This window comes from Penicillium maclennaniae (assembly GCF_028827695.1).
Source record: "Penicillium maclennaniae strain IBT 15551 chromosome Unknown utg000004l:1.0-3007600.0:1.0-3009580.0, whole genome shotgun sequence".
In the NCBI taxonomy this organism is placed as follows: Eukaryota; Fungi; Ascomycota; class Eurotiomycetes; order Eurotiales; family Aspergillaceae; genus Penicillium; species Penicillium maclennaniae.
In genome coordinates this window covers 699,005-713,886 of record NW_026623216.1, presented here as the reverse complement: position 1 = coordinate 713,886, position 14,882 = coordinate 699,005, and the positions used below count along the sequence as shown (strand labels likewise).

The 14,882-nt window shown below is 50.9% G+C and overlaps 3 protein-coding genes across 3 annotated transcripts; 1 reads left to right on the top strand and 2 right to left on the bottom strand.

Moving 5' to 3' along the window:
- Nucleotides 1-152: 152 nt before the first annotated feature.
- Nucleotides 153-2,177, bottom strand: N7477_004452 (uncharacterized protein; the record flags this gene model as incomplete). Its single annotated transcript, XM_056966115.1, has 1 exon — nucleotides 153-2,177. The coding sequence occupies one exon, from the start codon at nucleotides 2,175-2,177 to the stop codon at nucleotides 153-155; it is 2,025 nt and encodes a 674-aa protein (XP_056822896.1).
- A 1,946-nt stretch (nucleotides 2,178-4,123) lies between these two features.
- N7477_004451 (S1 family serine peptidase) lies at nucleotides 4,124-4,881 on the top strand (the record flags this gene model as incomplete). Its single annotated transcript, XM_056966114.1, has 2 exons — nucleotides 4,124-4,391; nucleotides 4,490-4,881. 2 exons carry the CDS (start codon nucleotides 4,124-4,126, stop codon nucleotides 4,879-4,881), a joined length of 660 nt encoding a protein of 219 aa, XP_056822895.1.
- Nucleotides 4,882-6,541: 1,660 nt separating this feature from the next.
- amdX (putative C2H2 transcription factor (AmdX)) lies at nucleotides 6,542-10,081 on the bottom strand (the record flags this gene model as incomplete). Its single annotated transcript, XM_056966113.1, has 4 exons — nucleotides 6,542-6,648; nucleotides 6,683-9,290; nucleotides 9,332-9,963; nucleotides 10,021-10,081. 4 exons carry the CDS (start codon nucleotides 10,079-10,081, stop codon nucleotides 6,542-6,544), a joined length of 3,408 nt encoding a protein of 1,135 aa, XP_056822894.1.
- Between the last annotated feature and the right edge of the window lie 4,801 nt (nucleotides 10,082-14,882).

The window sequence follows — 14,882 nt, the reverse complement described above, 5'->3', positions numbered from 1 at the left end:
AATCATAAGTGCCAAAGCAATCGTAAGAACTTGAAGATGCGCTGTCGTAAAAATGAAGCATTGAAGGTCGTCAAGTGAGAATATCAAGATCTCCAAGCCGATGAGGGTGTATTTTGAGGTAACTTGCCCCTTCTACTGTGCTGGCTGGTCGGTCAGATCTCCTTGAGAAAGTCAACGCTCTGGCCTAACCAACCCCCTAGATCGACAATGGCCTGGCTCAGCGGAAAGCTATCACCACCTTGGAGACCACCTTGGCCATCCTGAACCGTTGTGGGCGTGTCCCCGCTAAGGTCGAAGGGTAGAAGAGTCCCTTGGGTAGTGGATGGGTTCCCGGGCGCTTGTTCGGGCCGGGGTACAGCATTATGTGGACTGGGGGTTCCAGTTCGTGACTGGGCGGTCTCAAACACGTTTTCAGCAGATGGCGGCGAGCCCTTTTGGGATCCAGGTTCATTATGGATTATTTGTCCCTGGGGACGTGATTCTTGCAGCAAGAGCGGACGAGAAGCTGGGGCTTTCTTTTCGGTGCTGAACGTGAAAGGCGTAGCGGCATCGATCATACACTGTGTGCTCATAGCCTGCATTCTGTCCCGGAAAGTCTGTCTAAAGCTTCGTGGTTGAGACTTGTCTGCGGCATGAGATCGATACAAGGGTGTTTCTCGTGCTAGAAGTACGGAGTCATCACCAGAAGGAGACTGTGGACGTGGGTGAGCTGGTGTATTGCCTCGATTCTGCTCAGGGCTTTTCAGATCATCTTGGAATGATCTCTGAGCATGGAGCAATGCAGCTTGCGTTGAGAGCTGCGTATCAGAGCTGGTGTCTCCGATATGCTCGGGGTGTGTCTTAGGCATCGCCGTGGAGTGCAACGATGGCATCCGGTCTGACACACCGGGATGGGGAGGTACCTCTTGCGCAGATGGAAAGTCTTCACAAGTGTTATGCTCAGTGGGGACTTGTGCATATGTTGCTGTAGATTCCGACTTTTCAGCTTCGGCAAATCTCAGGTCCTTTGATCGATTAATAGACTGATTTGTTTCCTTTGCACTGTGATCATTCGCAGGTCTTTTGGCTGGCTCTGGAGCATCTGGTACTATAGTATCACCATCTTGCATCTCAATGGTCTCGGCAGAATATGGTGCTTCCTCGATTGCTTTGTCTGGAGACTTTGAATGCGCCTGCAGGCCAGAGTCTTGGTGCCAACGGCGATACTCAAAGCGCGGTAGTTGAGACGACGAGTTGACCACGCTGAAAGATGTAGCCACATGTTCAGGTATCTTTGGAGATATTTGAGCCTTCCTGGGCGATCGATTGGCGACCACAGAAGGTTCATTTGTTGTCGGCTCCGCCTTCTGAGCAGACACCGGTGAAGTATATGGTGTGGCGCCCCGATCCAGAGTTTCGGAGCCAGCAGACATATTTGGCTTCTGCAAAGCCGAAGATTTGGGAATCTTATGCTCAATTGAGCGAGGAACACTCCTGCGAGACGTGATATATTCTTGTCTAGAAGCAATTTTCGAAGTTGGGGAGCTGGGTGGCTCAAGTCGCCCAAAATTCGTGGGCTTCCGATCTTTCCTCAGCCACTGGTTGATATCAGTTTTGGCGACTGTAACATCCTCCGCCGCTGTACTTGTGAAAGGGGCGTTTCTCAATTTTTTTGCTAAGAATGGGGCTCGATTCTGCTGATCAGCTGCTACATTCTGGAACGGTCTTTTTCCAGTCGATTCGATAACAAAAGATGGCTTCTTTTGGTGCTGAGCCGAGACGACATTGGATTTTTCAGCCTGAGATGTATCAACAGAAGGAAGAATTACCGCTAGATCCTCTCTGTACTTTGGGCGTCTTGGGTCAGTTTCCTGTACCACGGGCTCTTTATCCCACCCGCGAGCATCTAGCCCAACCGCTCTGGAATTTCTATCGGATGCGATCTTCCGTTTCTTGGTCCAAGGGTTCTTCCAGCCGTCATCAAACGGTCCACGGAGAGATGCGGAGAGAAGAAACAAAGGCTGTCCTTGAAGGTATGACGCGGCGAGTTTCTCAATTCTTCGGTGTTTGGCAGCAAGAGCAACATCGTCCAGCTCATCGTCAGAGCCCAACAAGTCGTCCGGGTTTATATTGGAGGTCGCAAGAGAGCATGGTTCGAAGGTGATGGGAGAGATTGGCCGCGGGAAGGGCATCGGCATGAGGTGTTGAGGTCGCGACTTTGTGTATTCGGGGCGGCAATCATATACCGCGACGGAGCAGTTGAAGGATATTCCGGAGGGGTGGTCGACATGTCTGGGCGAACAAAGAGGGGCTTGGAGCCTAACGCGAAATGAAGCACTCAACGCGTGGAGACTGCCCCAGCAACCGCGGAGTGTCTGCTCTCACGTGAGACCCACCCGAAGTATACAAGTGACTTACTCTCTTCATGTAAATTGTACAGGCAACGGACAAGTTATATTAATTCGCTCCAATCGAAGAGAATTGGATTAATTCCTGGTATTAACACCATATACTTCAATCTATCTTTCCGGGCCTGCGTGCTCGAATCTGAAAGTCTTTGCGGAGCTGTAAGCTTTGACTCAGCGGCTTTCACATGTTCTTCGAGATGAGCCAGGTCGAATCCACATCTTCGAGGACCTTAGATAGAGGCTGCAAAGTTTGCTCGTGTAGCCACGGGTTAGTATATGAAAAGCCAACGAACTGAAACTGTGAACGCCACATAGCTGCAGGAATGGCATTGGTTTGAAAATCAGCCGCGATATCCACTGTCCTGACACAACTTGGCCTTTTTTGAAATGTGGAGGGTTAGAATGTTTTTATTTTGCAGCAGGGCAGGGTAAGATGATAGTTGCGGAAGCCGTGATCCTTGAACTCCCCTCTGACTGGTGGTGGTCGATTACTCATTCTCCTGCTACGTCTCCCTTGATACTTGTGGCGGACCATCGGATCTCCGAACAAATGCAAGGTTCATCCCTAATCTCTATGCACTTGTCTACAAAACTAATGCGTCCTTTGCAGGAGAAGCCAAATTGCTGCATGGCGCGTGCTCAAATCGGCTAATAACATACATCAACATGACGGCAACACGTGAAATAATCTATCAATTGGACAAAAGCATGGTGCCCGAGCCTGTGATTGATCATTTTAATATTTACAAGCACGGAAAATTTGCAACCTACGGTTTTATCATCTGAGGATGGCAAGAGGGGTGCTATAGATGAGAGAGAAGCTGCTAATGAGTTGAGTCTATCATGGTGAGGCTCCTCATCGTGGCGACAGACGTAAATGTGACTAAAAATGAAATAGCGTCAATTTCAGCATGGCAAAGATGCAGAAGAGTCCCTAAGCTCCCTTGAGCTACGGCGTTTAGTACGGACTCTGAAGGAAAAATTCCAAAGAGACATTTTCAGGCCCACTTGGTAGTACAGAGACTGACTTTTTTGAGGCAAGGTGCTTGTACAAAGAACCCCGAGGTCTCCATCATGAACAATCAGGTTCTCGTTGGGGTTTATGTATAGGTCAGTCTACGTGGGGATACCAAAACACCATGCGGTAATTTACGGAAAAGAAGAATCTTACCGTGTGGTACGTACTTCACTACTAGATGCAAAATAAGCTAGAGTCATTACCAAGAAAGCATCGAACTTCATTCTTTCGAATCAGCCACTTGACTTGTGAGCTCCAAGGTCAAATGGTGTCACTGAGACACCGAGGATTTCCGAGGCTGACATACCGCGATCGTCGTAGAGATCGGCATGGATAGATCGACCCACCTACATAGCAAGGGGTCATGAAAAGCCAATCCTGATGTACGCTTCCGTATAAGCCCCCCCAATCGCGCGCTGGAATCTGCATCGATGGAGCTTTGCAGGCAGGTCGAATTATTTTAGCTAAACAAACTCGTCTTCTTGGTCAAGTGTGGATGCCTAGGGGAAGAACATGATCATGTCGATCTCCATAGTCAAAACGCCACATTGATTTGACCGACCTTCCTGCTTCAGTGGTCATTAGCTATCGTTTTTTGCTTTCACCACACCCTGAATGTGTACTTCCCACGTGAGGCGGTCTTTAAAAGCCCTGGATTTCCTCCTTTCAGTATCCTGACGTTCACTCGCTGGCATCTTGCTGATTGAACCCCTCCATCATGAAGCTCATCAAGGCGCCTGGCAATCTGCTATGCTCCATTCTCATGGTTGCCCATTCTGCGAGTGCGATCGTGGGAGGGAGCGATGCATCTGCAGGTGATGCACCCTTCACAGTCGCGATCATCTCGAGTGGGTTTTTTGGCGACACCTATATCTGCGCTGGCTCTTTAATCAGCTCCAAGAGCGTTCTCACCACCGCTGGATGTGTCGATGGATCCTCCGCATCTTCGCTCAAGGTTCGCATTGGCAGTCTCGATCACATTGCTGGTGGCAAGTTGAATCAAGTCGTCAAAGTCATTAAGCATCCCAACTATAACACTAATACCCAAGACTTTGTTTTGCTGTTCTTCATCTCATAAACGCAGTCACGGATATCAAACCTGCGGGAATTGCCGAGAAAGCTGCACTGACAGGGGCCCCCATCAAGCTGTATGGCTGGGGATCCACTGCCAAACTCCTGGATGCAAAGCCTCGGGCATTGCAACGGCTCGATACAACTTTCATCTCAGCTGATGATTGCGAGACCGCATGGTCTGATGACAACCCGGTGACTTCCAACATGAACTGTGATGCTGCGCCCGAGAAGAACCAGGGATCCTGCAACGGGGATCAAGGGGGTCCCGTTGTCAACGAATCCGGCGAACTAGTTGGTATTATGGGGTACTATGACTACTGTGAGCCGCATTCAAATGGTCGGCCTGACGTGAATAATGATCCGGTGGCCGCCGTCGACTGGATCGATCTGAACACCATTTGATTGAATGGAACATGAAGGGGTTGTGAAGGAATCGTAGACTGAGTCGTGAACATAGAAAAAGGCTACTCTTAGAGATCCTGATCCGTGTTTGAAAGATTGCAACTTGTTCGATAATCCCAGATTTTGGCGAGCAATGGGCAGCAAGGCATCATGCATTTTTCTAGATCGAACACAGCCCAGCGGAAGGAAGTTCATGTATTACTGAATTCTCTTCAGATCTTACCCTCTCGACGTGGGAAGGGGCAATCGCCATGTTTGCGCTTGCAGGACTATATCTAAATAGGCATCATGGGAGTCACCTTCGGAGTTCAACCACGTCAAAGCAGACTTCCCTTCCGAGCTTAGTGCCGAAACGACACCTTAGTGCAAGTTGGCTCAGACAGAGTTGGCAGAGCTAGCTACCCCAAAAAAGAGCTGACCCTGTAGAAGCCTCTCACTATACATTGCCGAGTTTCAGGAATCCCAACGGACGAGATCCTAATTTCGTCGGATTTGGTGAGAGCGAGCAATAGCCCAGGCTCATCGGGTTCCGACTATCTTGTGTCTGAGCCCGCCTTTAACAGAATGCAAAGAGTCAAAGTAGTTCCAAGGTACCACTTCATAATTGAGCACTGCTCTAAGAGCCCCATCGGGCTCTCGTTGAAAGACCTGGAATATTTGAAGACAATAAAAAACTTAGAAGCTCACACCCTTGATGAGCCGAGACATGCATCACGTATCTGACCCCATTGCAAGGAGCGCATCGACGAGTCCGACTCGCATGTCACGCGCAGGGACTCTAATATAGATTTGCCAGGTGGATGCTTGGAAATCTGCTGGATCCACGATCCTTGTAGGGACTAGCATCAGTGCGCAAGTACTTATGGAGCTCAGTGGGATCTTTTCAGCCGAAGAAGTGGAACAGCCTTGTCGGACATGATTATCCTGCCGCAAATTTTCCGCTTGATATATGATGCTATATTGTAAGGGAAACTCAATGGATGCAGTATGTTTTATCTAAGAGAACTCAAACTCAAAATTCTCAGTATTATCATTCCAGCTACGGCGATGCAATGAGTCGATTTTTCCAGCCACGACATACCTTAGGTATCCGTCGAGCCGCATACACAACGTCGTGATTACGCCGAGATTCATTTACCGCTCGGTCAGGTGAAAAATTATTGATTAATTCATTGGTCTACAAGGAAAGAGAAGAGGAAAAAGGAGAATTGCGAATACGCGCGCTTTTGTTGTGGGGTTGATAGCAGGAAGACGTGCTTTCCTACACGACCTGCACTCTACAAAATACTAGCCTGAAGTCGAATGTAAAATCGTTTTCACATGAGGTTTAAGCATAATTGAACATATAAAAGGGCAAAGGACAAAGAGACCTGGTCAATCGATACAGCAGCCACATCAACAAAGCCTATAGTCATCAGGCTCATACAACAAACATCAACGCTAAACATCGTGCTAGTGAAGACAACATAAATAACATCTTAAGGGGCGCTCTATTATAATTCGAGGGTATCGAAGCATTCAGTTTGGTTCCGAGGCACGGGTGACAGGGAAAACGGGGGACAAAATGAGGAAAGAGAGAGAGAGGAGGACCTCGGAACATTGATTCATGACAGTGCCGCAAAGCATGGGAAGACAAAACCGCAAAAATAACACATGATCGTTAAGTAGTCATCATAACGGAATTCTCAGCTCGCTCTTTCATTCGCATAGCCTGGGCCTCCAGGGAACGCGCCATCAGTTTAGTCACAGGCCACACGGCAGCACGGTCTCAGGAGGCTGGCGGTGGCTATCAGTATTTTACACCCGTATCCGCCCTCCACGACCGAAGGGAGGCGTTTCATCACGCTCAGTGCAGACATGGAATTGCTGATCTGCACTGTTCGTTGCATTTTTGATTCAATGCTTGAAAGAATTTCTTTAATCTTGTCGATAAGCTTGCAGTCTTCGTCCTCAAGAAGCATGACGGCTGGGACCTGAGTGAGATCAACGTCGTCACGACCTAGTATGCCGAGGTAGGGGCCGACGCGCTCTTGGACGGTGGTTATCCATTCTGCGAGGACTTGGGAGCAGTCGAAGGAGCACATCGCGCATTGGAGGGGCAACTCGCGGGACGAGAAATCGGCGAATGTGTTACCAAGGCGGTCGGACATGTTTATTGAATCTGCGGCGTAAAAGGCGGCTTTACGAAGATGTTTCTCCCGCTTCGATTGGCCTGATCTGTAGACATTCGAGAGGGACTCCATAGGTTCTTCTTGTGTTGGGGTCTTGGAGAGGGAGAGGTCGGCCACGCCCAGGTCATTGATGGATTCTCGTCGGCCGTCGAGCTGACCGGTGAGTGAGGGGTCCACTAGGTCGTTCATATTGGTATCAATATGTTGGAACATCTCTGTACCTCGTGCGAGCTCGTCTGCCATGCCATTCCAATCCCGCTGCCAGAAAGCCTCTTTGCAGCGACCAAGGTTGACGAATAACCGAACATAGGCTAAGTCCAGAAGTGGAATGCTATCTGCTGAGAGTGGCCCGGCGCCAAATGGATTGGGTCGCTCCAGGCTGTGGACTGGGTTACTTGCCCACGCAGCCTGCCAAGCTCGGAGAGCCGGCTCGATATGTGCTTGCATTGCTTCAGTTTCTTGTGAGGTCCATTGGCGACCCATATGTCGTTGCCGGGTTTCCCAGATGTAGTTATGCAAAGAGTAGATAAGAACGAGACATCCAAATGTACTGGGTCTATTGTCCGCGCTGATTGGGTCATCCGAGGTTCCACCGCCGAAGAAAGCATTCGAAGATTGATTTTGCTGCTCTCGTTGGCTGGCGGTCAGAAGTGAAGTCAAAGCCGCCGAAAACGATACGCTTTTGACAGAACCTGTGGAGCCTCCCATCTTCTTCCATGCTTGAGGAGACTCGGCAGCCCAAACATCCTCCTCACAAGGGAGATCAAGGCGGATTTCGGAATTTGTCAAAGCAGGCGCGTGGTTGTATGCAGATACAAGGAAGCTTGAGAGTACAAATATAGCGTAAAGGGTGCGCTTTCGCTCTTCAACAATTTTCCAATTCAGCCAATCTTTTCGTTCTTTTGGATGGCTGAACGACGAAGACATCCAGTTCTCTGTATCAGCTGCGTCGGATAGATTGAACCCGGTGTTGAGGTGATCGTGCGGTAGGTTCTTAGTGTCCAAATGGTGGGTCAATTCAGCCGCGCGGGCCAAACTGACCAAAGCGGCGCAGTGGGTACTCGCGATATCCGCTGACGTCTTGTCACCGCAGCTATGACCATAAATCACATTTAACAACATTGCCTGGACCAGCCAAAGCGGTGTATTTTGAACGGAATTGTCTCGTGCAGAACTGGAGCGACTGAGTGCAGCAGACATGTCGGCTTTCCGTCTCTCTTCAAGGTACAATTGGATCATCTTTTTCGCGGCTTCAAACAAGTCTTTAGAAGCAGCTGCATCATATTCGTACAAGGCGCCAATGGCAGCCATCGAGAGTATCAGGCAACCTCCGCCTCCTGCGACACCGGTTGAGCTGAGATTGAGATGTCCACTGGGCGTGCGAAGGTTGCTGGTGTACTCAGGAGCTTGAAAGTTGAGGGTCGGAATGTGAAGGAAAGGCAAATGGGGGTGAAAGTAGGTGATATAGGCGGAAATGTAGCGCTGCATGTCTGAGGTGCTGGGTAGTTGACCGGAGCTGTTGAAGCCAGTCGAGCGGGCGAACAACTCGCGGCTGCTCAACATGCTAGAGGCGGGCTGAGAATACTTGCGATGATTGAAGCCAGTGGGTTGCGACATGCTTGCTAATAAAGCCTGTCGTGTGGAGTCTGTAAATGTATCCTCTGAGACTGCGGAATGTTGACTTCGTAGGGCACTATTCGGGAACGGAACGTTGAGAGGATTAGGAGATTCTCCGTGTGTTGTCATAGATGATGATAACATACTCTGTGAATGTCCCCCAACAATGGGCTGGCCAACCGACGTCATGGATGGAGGGGTGGCGTAATTCTCGCCAAAGGGGTTCTGGGTCATCAGTGACTTGGGCGACACGGTCTCTGGCGAGATCCCCAAGTCGTTCAGCGTCGTCGGTGAAAAGTCAATGGCGAACTGGTTGGCCGAGGCGTGCGTGGGGAACGGGTTGTGCCAGCCATTGGAGATCGGGATTCGGTTGGGTCCATCCAGCATGGCCTCGCTGATCCCACTCTGGCTGCCCGTGCTCATCGCCGAGGGCGATGACTCGTCGATGACCGAGTCATTGCCGTTTCCCAGAGCCACCGCCGCATCGAATCCGTTCATCCAGTCGAAGTTCATCTCTTCATCCATCATGGGATCGGTAGCGGGATGCATGCCGTGGGGGTTGTGGCCGAACGGGGAAGCGGGGGTGTCACCGAAGCCCTGGGGGGAACCTGCAAAGTGTAACTGTGCTGGGTTGATGGTGCTACCATGACCCATCAACATACCATCGATGCCCATGTCAAAGCTGCCGTAAACTGGGGCGGTCCGCAGATTACCGGACATGTCCAGGGGAGCCCCGAAGTCTCCAGCTTAGCCAATCCATTTACTGGAGGGTGGCCTGAGCTGAAGCCCCTGTAGTCCATACTTGAGCCGACCGAAGAGCTCAGGCTGGGGTGATATGTATGGCCTGGGTGATTCGGGGCGGAAGATGGGTTAGCACCGTCAGGAAGTCCCAACGAATTCCCACCGATATGACTGATCGTGTTTGCTCTGGGGCGCATTGAGGAGGCATTGTTAGCAACAGAATTCTTGCGCACCCGGTTCGCGCCGCCAGGGGCACCACTCGTGCTCTCTCGGCGACCATTTCTGGGACGAGATGAGGGGGTAGAAGTCATGTGCAACTTTTGCTGATGACGGAGCAAGAGATCGCGACGCGCAAAGCAACGGGCGCAGTCGGGACACTCAAAGGGCTTCTCCTTCGTGTGGGAGCGCTCATGGCGTTTCAGGTGCTCCAATCGCGCAAAGGAGCGACCGCAAGTAGTGCAAACGTGTGGCCTCGGCTTATCAGTCTTGGGAGGAGGAATGTTCCCATTCGCAGCCTGGCCATTGGCCTCGACCTTCTTAGTTTCTTTCGGAGCTTTTGACGGTTCAGAATTCACGGGGGCATAAGTATTCCTGGATCCGTGGTACTTACCAGGCATGTTTCCGGGGACTTCGTTGATACTGGCGAGATCAATCATAGGATCTAACAGCATCCTAGAGTAATGCGATTTCTACCCAACGGACCAAGCACCAAAACACTGATCCCGAATGGACGGGGATGATTCGCAAGTATGCGATGCGGGGAGCTTTTGGATTGTAACGGGGTCACTCTCAGGACGAGTCGTCAAAATTGTTGATTTACACTGTGTACTGTCGCATCAACGACTGATGTCAATGAGTCAGCCCATTTTCTTTGACCCTCTGATGATGCGTTGAGGGGACCAAGGTGACCCAGGGTAGCGAGGTTATTCATAAACCTTGGCCGGGACAGGACCCACCGAAGGGAGACCAAATGTACAGTAAGTCTATGGTGAAGTTTTGAGATTGTTTCGAGCGATTCAATGAGAAAGCGATCAACAGGAAGTGAGGACCTGTGGCCGGTGAACGGAACAACGCCTGGTATTAACGTCTTTCCGGGGATCAGCAAGGCAACCAACGACGAGGACCGCGCAACCACAACACGGCCACGAATCGGTATTCACGATGCTCGATTCTGAATGTTCGATTCTGTGGCAAGACCGAGCGAGAGCACTCACAGCTATGAATGAAGGCTTAAGTGTCAAGCTTCCCTGAACTGCGAATGTTCAGAGCATGGAAGTGGATAAGCCGGAGATAACCGAGATAGCGCGGCAATTGCTGATAAGGATCACCGAGAGCTATCCACACCAGGTCCGAAGAGAGAGAAGCTGGAGGTGAGGGTACGGAGGAAGGTAGGAGGTCAGGAAGGGAAGGTTGAAAGGTTAAGATAGGAATCGGAATCAGACAGGTATTAGAGAAGTTGCCTCTGAATCAAATGAAGGTACCTGGGTCTGGGTACCAGAGGTCGTCGTGGCAGTAGTGGCGGTTACCACGCTGTAATCACCTGGTGCCGTCCAATGTGTACCGGTGTACTTGAAGCTACGCAGTCCCCAGCACATTCTACACAGGGGCGGCCAGTACTCTCAACATACCCCAACTGTCTCGGCATGGGTACCTCCACGCCCCACGCACGAGGTGACAGACGCATTACGGGATAAAGTACAGTACTGGCACTAAGTGGAACCCGCACGGGCGGGCGGCCTGCATCGCCAATGGCCAGGCGACGATTAGCCAGGGTGATACTGAATGCGGCGTAGACGCAATCTTACACGCACGGTGCTGCGCCGGTCGGTCCACGCCCACCAGTTCACCAGTTCCTGGCGTTATCGGACAGACCCATTGGCCACTCACTTTACTGGCTTGGGTCTAGTGGCGTGGGTGGATGTAGGCTCCGAGCTGGACTCTGAAACCATGGGACGATAAGGAATAGAGGCCGGTTTCACCTGTCCCCCGTGATGGAAGTACCGTGGATGGTCTAGGATTCTCGAGGAGATGCTCATGGTGTGTTGAGAACTCGAAAGGTACGGATTGCGGACCACGACTGACTTCTACTCGTACAGCATTCCTCTTAGAAATTACGCTATTACCCCAGAGGCGCTTGGGTATCGTCACGGTGGAGACCCGGGGAGGAAGACGGACCATTCACCTTAGGTCGCTCACCATGATACGAGATGCCATCTCGTGACTGCACGGCCGGGATTCTTGTTCTTGTCTCGTTTCTTACCTTTGCTATTACTTCTCGTCATTTACAATACCTCCTGGCTTGGTTTACTTTGGTACTTGTTATTCTCAGGTACGATCCACCTTGGGGTCACGGCGGATGGATCCGCAAGGCCCAAATATTAGAGGGCCATGCGCCCATTTTTGTGGGGGAAGCAATTATGGGATGGTGTGGGGGATTTCCCTTTTCTCGTCTTGGTGCCAATGAAACATTGCCCAAACGGCCTGGAAGGAGTGGATGATCCATCCCCGGCTTTCCTCCATTGCACATGCCCTTTTCTTTTTGGGGGTGGCAAACTCCATTTTCACCCAGAGGCTGGAGGCTGCTTCTGGCGAAACTTTCTAGAAGTCCCCCGGTTCTCCTTTGACTTCGAGACGCACGTTGCAGCCACGCCAGTTTGAGTTTGGTCGCACGAAATGGGCAACCCACCCCGTTGCCAGGGATTAGTGATTGATGCGGCTGGATCGAAGTCCGGGGTTGACTGGGGTTTTGACGATCCTCGGATCCTAGAGCGTCCATCAATTCATCCTGAACACTAAGCGCTAGAGGCACAAGTCAAGGGGCACTCTGCCGCGAGCTTCCGAGGTCTGGAAACAGGTCTCTGTGACGCAAACAGACCTGAACTGCAGCATCGAAATACAAATTATCATGCTAATGCAATGAGAATTGCATATTGCATATTGCGACGGACTATGCAGCGCTAATCCTGCGTGGTCCTTCTGGAATCCGTCGCCTCCTTACTTGACCCCGGATGTCGCACGGACATCTCGTTTGCAGAAACCCCAGACCCGAGCAACGCGCACTAGACCACTAGGGCAAAGTCTGACGGCGAAGCAGGTGACCGGACCTGACAAATGGAACCAAGCCACCAAGCTCCGTCTGGCGCATTGAGCACTCAACCCGGCATCGCCTTCCGGGGCACCTGATCTGAGCGATTTTATGCTTCGGGTGCGTCTAGATTGTCTTTTTATTTTGTCTTGTCATCATTTTTCTTTTTTCTATTTTATCCGGCGTTCTAGAGTCGTAAAGACTATTAGGCTTTGACTTTTGCGCATCGGTGGCTAGCTCAGACCCTGGTGAGATTTCGGGACTTATACGAAAAGATGCATATTGGAATAGGTATTATCGGAATGAATGCAGGTCCACGGCAGAAGTCAATTCCCGTCCAGCTGGCACTAGGCTCCGTTCACCAGACCATTGCGCCACAAGGCCCAGAGCGCTCCGACTCCCCTGGTCAATCCAGATACCTCACCTGCGTCATTTAATCGAGTCGTTATTGTGTAACCGCGCTTTGCGGGTGATCGCTGACCGAGATGTGCAACAGTCTGTCGAATCCCGGGACAAATCGCAAGCCACGAAACCTTGGCTTCAAAGTCCTGAGTGGTGTAGATAGCGAATACTATAATTCTCCGACGCACGTATCCCGGTCCTGCGTGCCACAGGGGATCGCCAGGTGGCCTGTGCTTGCCACTTGTGCACGATGGCATCAAGTCTGCCGATGGCGCGACGGCTCGGATATTAGTCCACGGACTGATCGGACTTCAGGCCGTTTTCCCGCGTGTTGTGTGTACTGTGTAGTGTACTCTGTATTGCCCCATTTGAACCGACTCCCGCGTCCGAGACGAATGAGACGGCGCGTCAGACGGAGTGGCTCCGGGCTGATTCTCGTTGATGGAGAAACCCCATTTCGCGCTACAGGGTGACCTAGGAATAAAGGTTACTTCTCCACTTCGATTCTGCCAGTTTTATATGAATAATCAACGTATCTAGCTTGTTTCGTTCCCTCAATACCGCTGGTAATTATTGAAAAGGGAATAATTGAATGCGTCACGTAAAGTGAATACGTGGGCGGTATGTAATTGAAAGGAAAAGGCGGTGAACAGAAGTAACCTTTATCCTTTGGTCGCCCTGTACAGTGCTACCCGTGCTTGGCCGTTGATCTCCGTGGCTTCGTCCCGCTAGCTCCGTGGATTCGTCTCAAGATTTGTCAACACACTGCTGTCCCTGAGGCTCTGGGATTCGCTGGCCCTATGCGTCATGGTGTCCACCTGCGATAATGCAAGTCCGCGGGCAAAGGTTCGCCGATTGCGGAAGAGTGGATGAGGTGGAGGAGATGAACTCGGAGCCTTCCACTCCTGTGAGGAAACATCAGGAGAGGTACATAGTACATCCTTGTTGACATCGATTAGATCGCAAGAGGTGTCCCTGTCGGACCATTTTTGCTTTTACCAGTCAATCTTGACTCAACCCACTACGCCGTACTCGCACTGCTTCTTTGAATGCTGAATTTAGATCTGCCGCTCGGCAATGAGACCGTAATTCTTATCCGAAGCGACAAATTGACTGGCTAATATCAATTTGAAACACACAGCCACAACGAAACAGAGTCTAGACATAGAGTGGACTTAGAGTGGAACCTTCGGACAAAACATGGGAAACTACAACCGCGGATGGTTACATCGTCTTATTGGCTTCTATTTTCGATTTGTTTGACACGGCGGTTCCTCGTCAGCAAGGCTCCGAAACCTGATAAGCTCTCATCATTGCACGATCGGCCCTGGGTAAACGGCAAAGGCTAGATCCGCGGATACTACGTCGCCTGCAGATTGGCGTTGCTGACAATAGGGGGCTGGAAAGGTCATTCTTAATTCCGATTCCAGTGGACCGAGCTCGGAGCTCGGGAGCTTTCAGTCCCTGCAAGGATGATCGAGCATAGCCTATTAAAGAAATAAAAGGACGGATATCCCGGCATTCAAGAACCTGCAGGATCCTCTGGTGGCAAGTCGGGTCGCAGTTGGGCGAGGGATCTGCGAGCAAAGGCCGGCTCGAAATTTAACGCAACAAAGGTCAAGAGATGCATTTTGATTTTACTCAAGTTTGGAGGTACCACGCTGGCAAATCGACTCCAAGCCCAAGTGGATCTGATGCGCGCACCTTACCGGTGACCTGATGAAGTAAAACGTAAATCCCATCGCGACATCGCCCGATACAGTACAAGCACGACTCCAGCCAAGTTACATGCTCCAAGTTCTCCCGCCTATGTTCCATATTCCAAGATATAGAACACACCGGAGAAAGTCCGGCCGTGGACACTACGCGGGCAGAGACACAATCCAATGTGATTGATTCGCGGCGTGCATTAGCGGAGCTCGTAACGGATGTAGCCATTTCCCGAAGATCGCCAGGACCTAGACCTGAACCCAAATATGGACGTG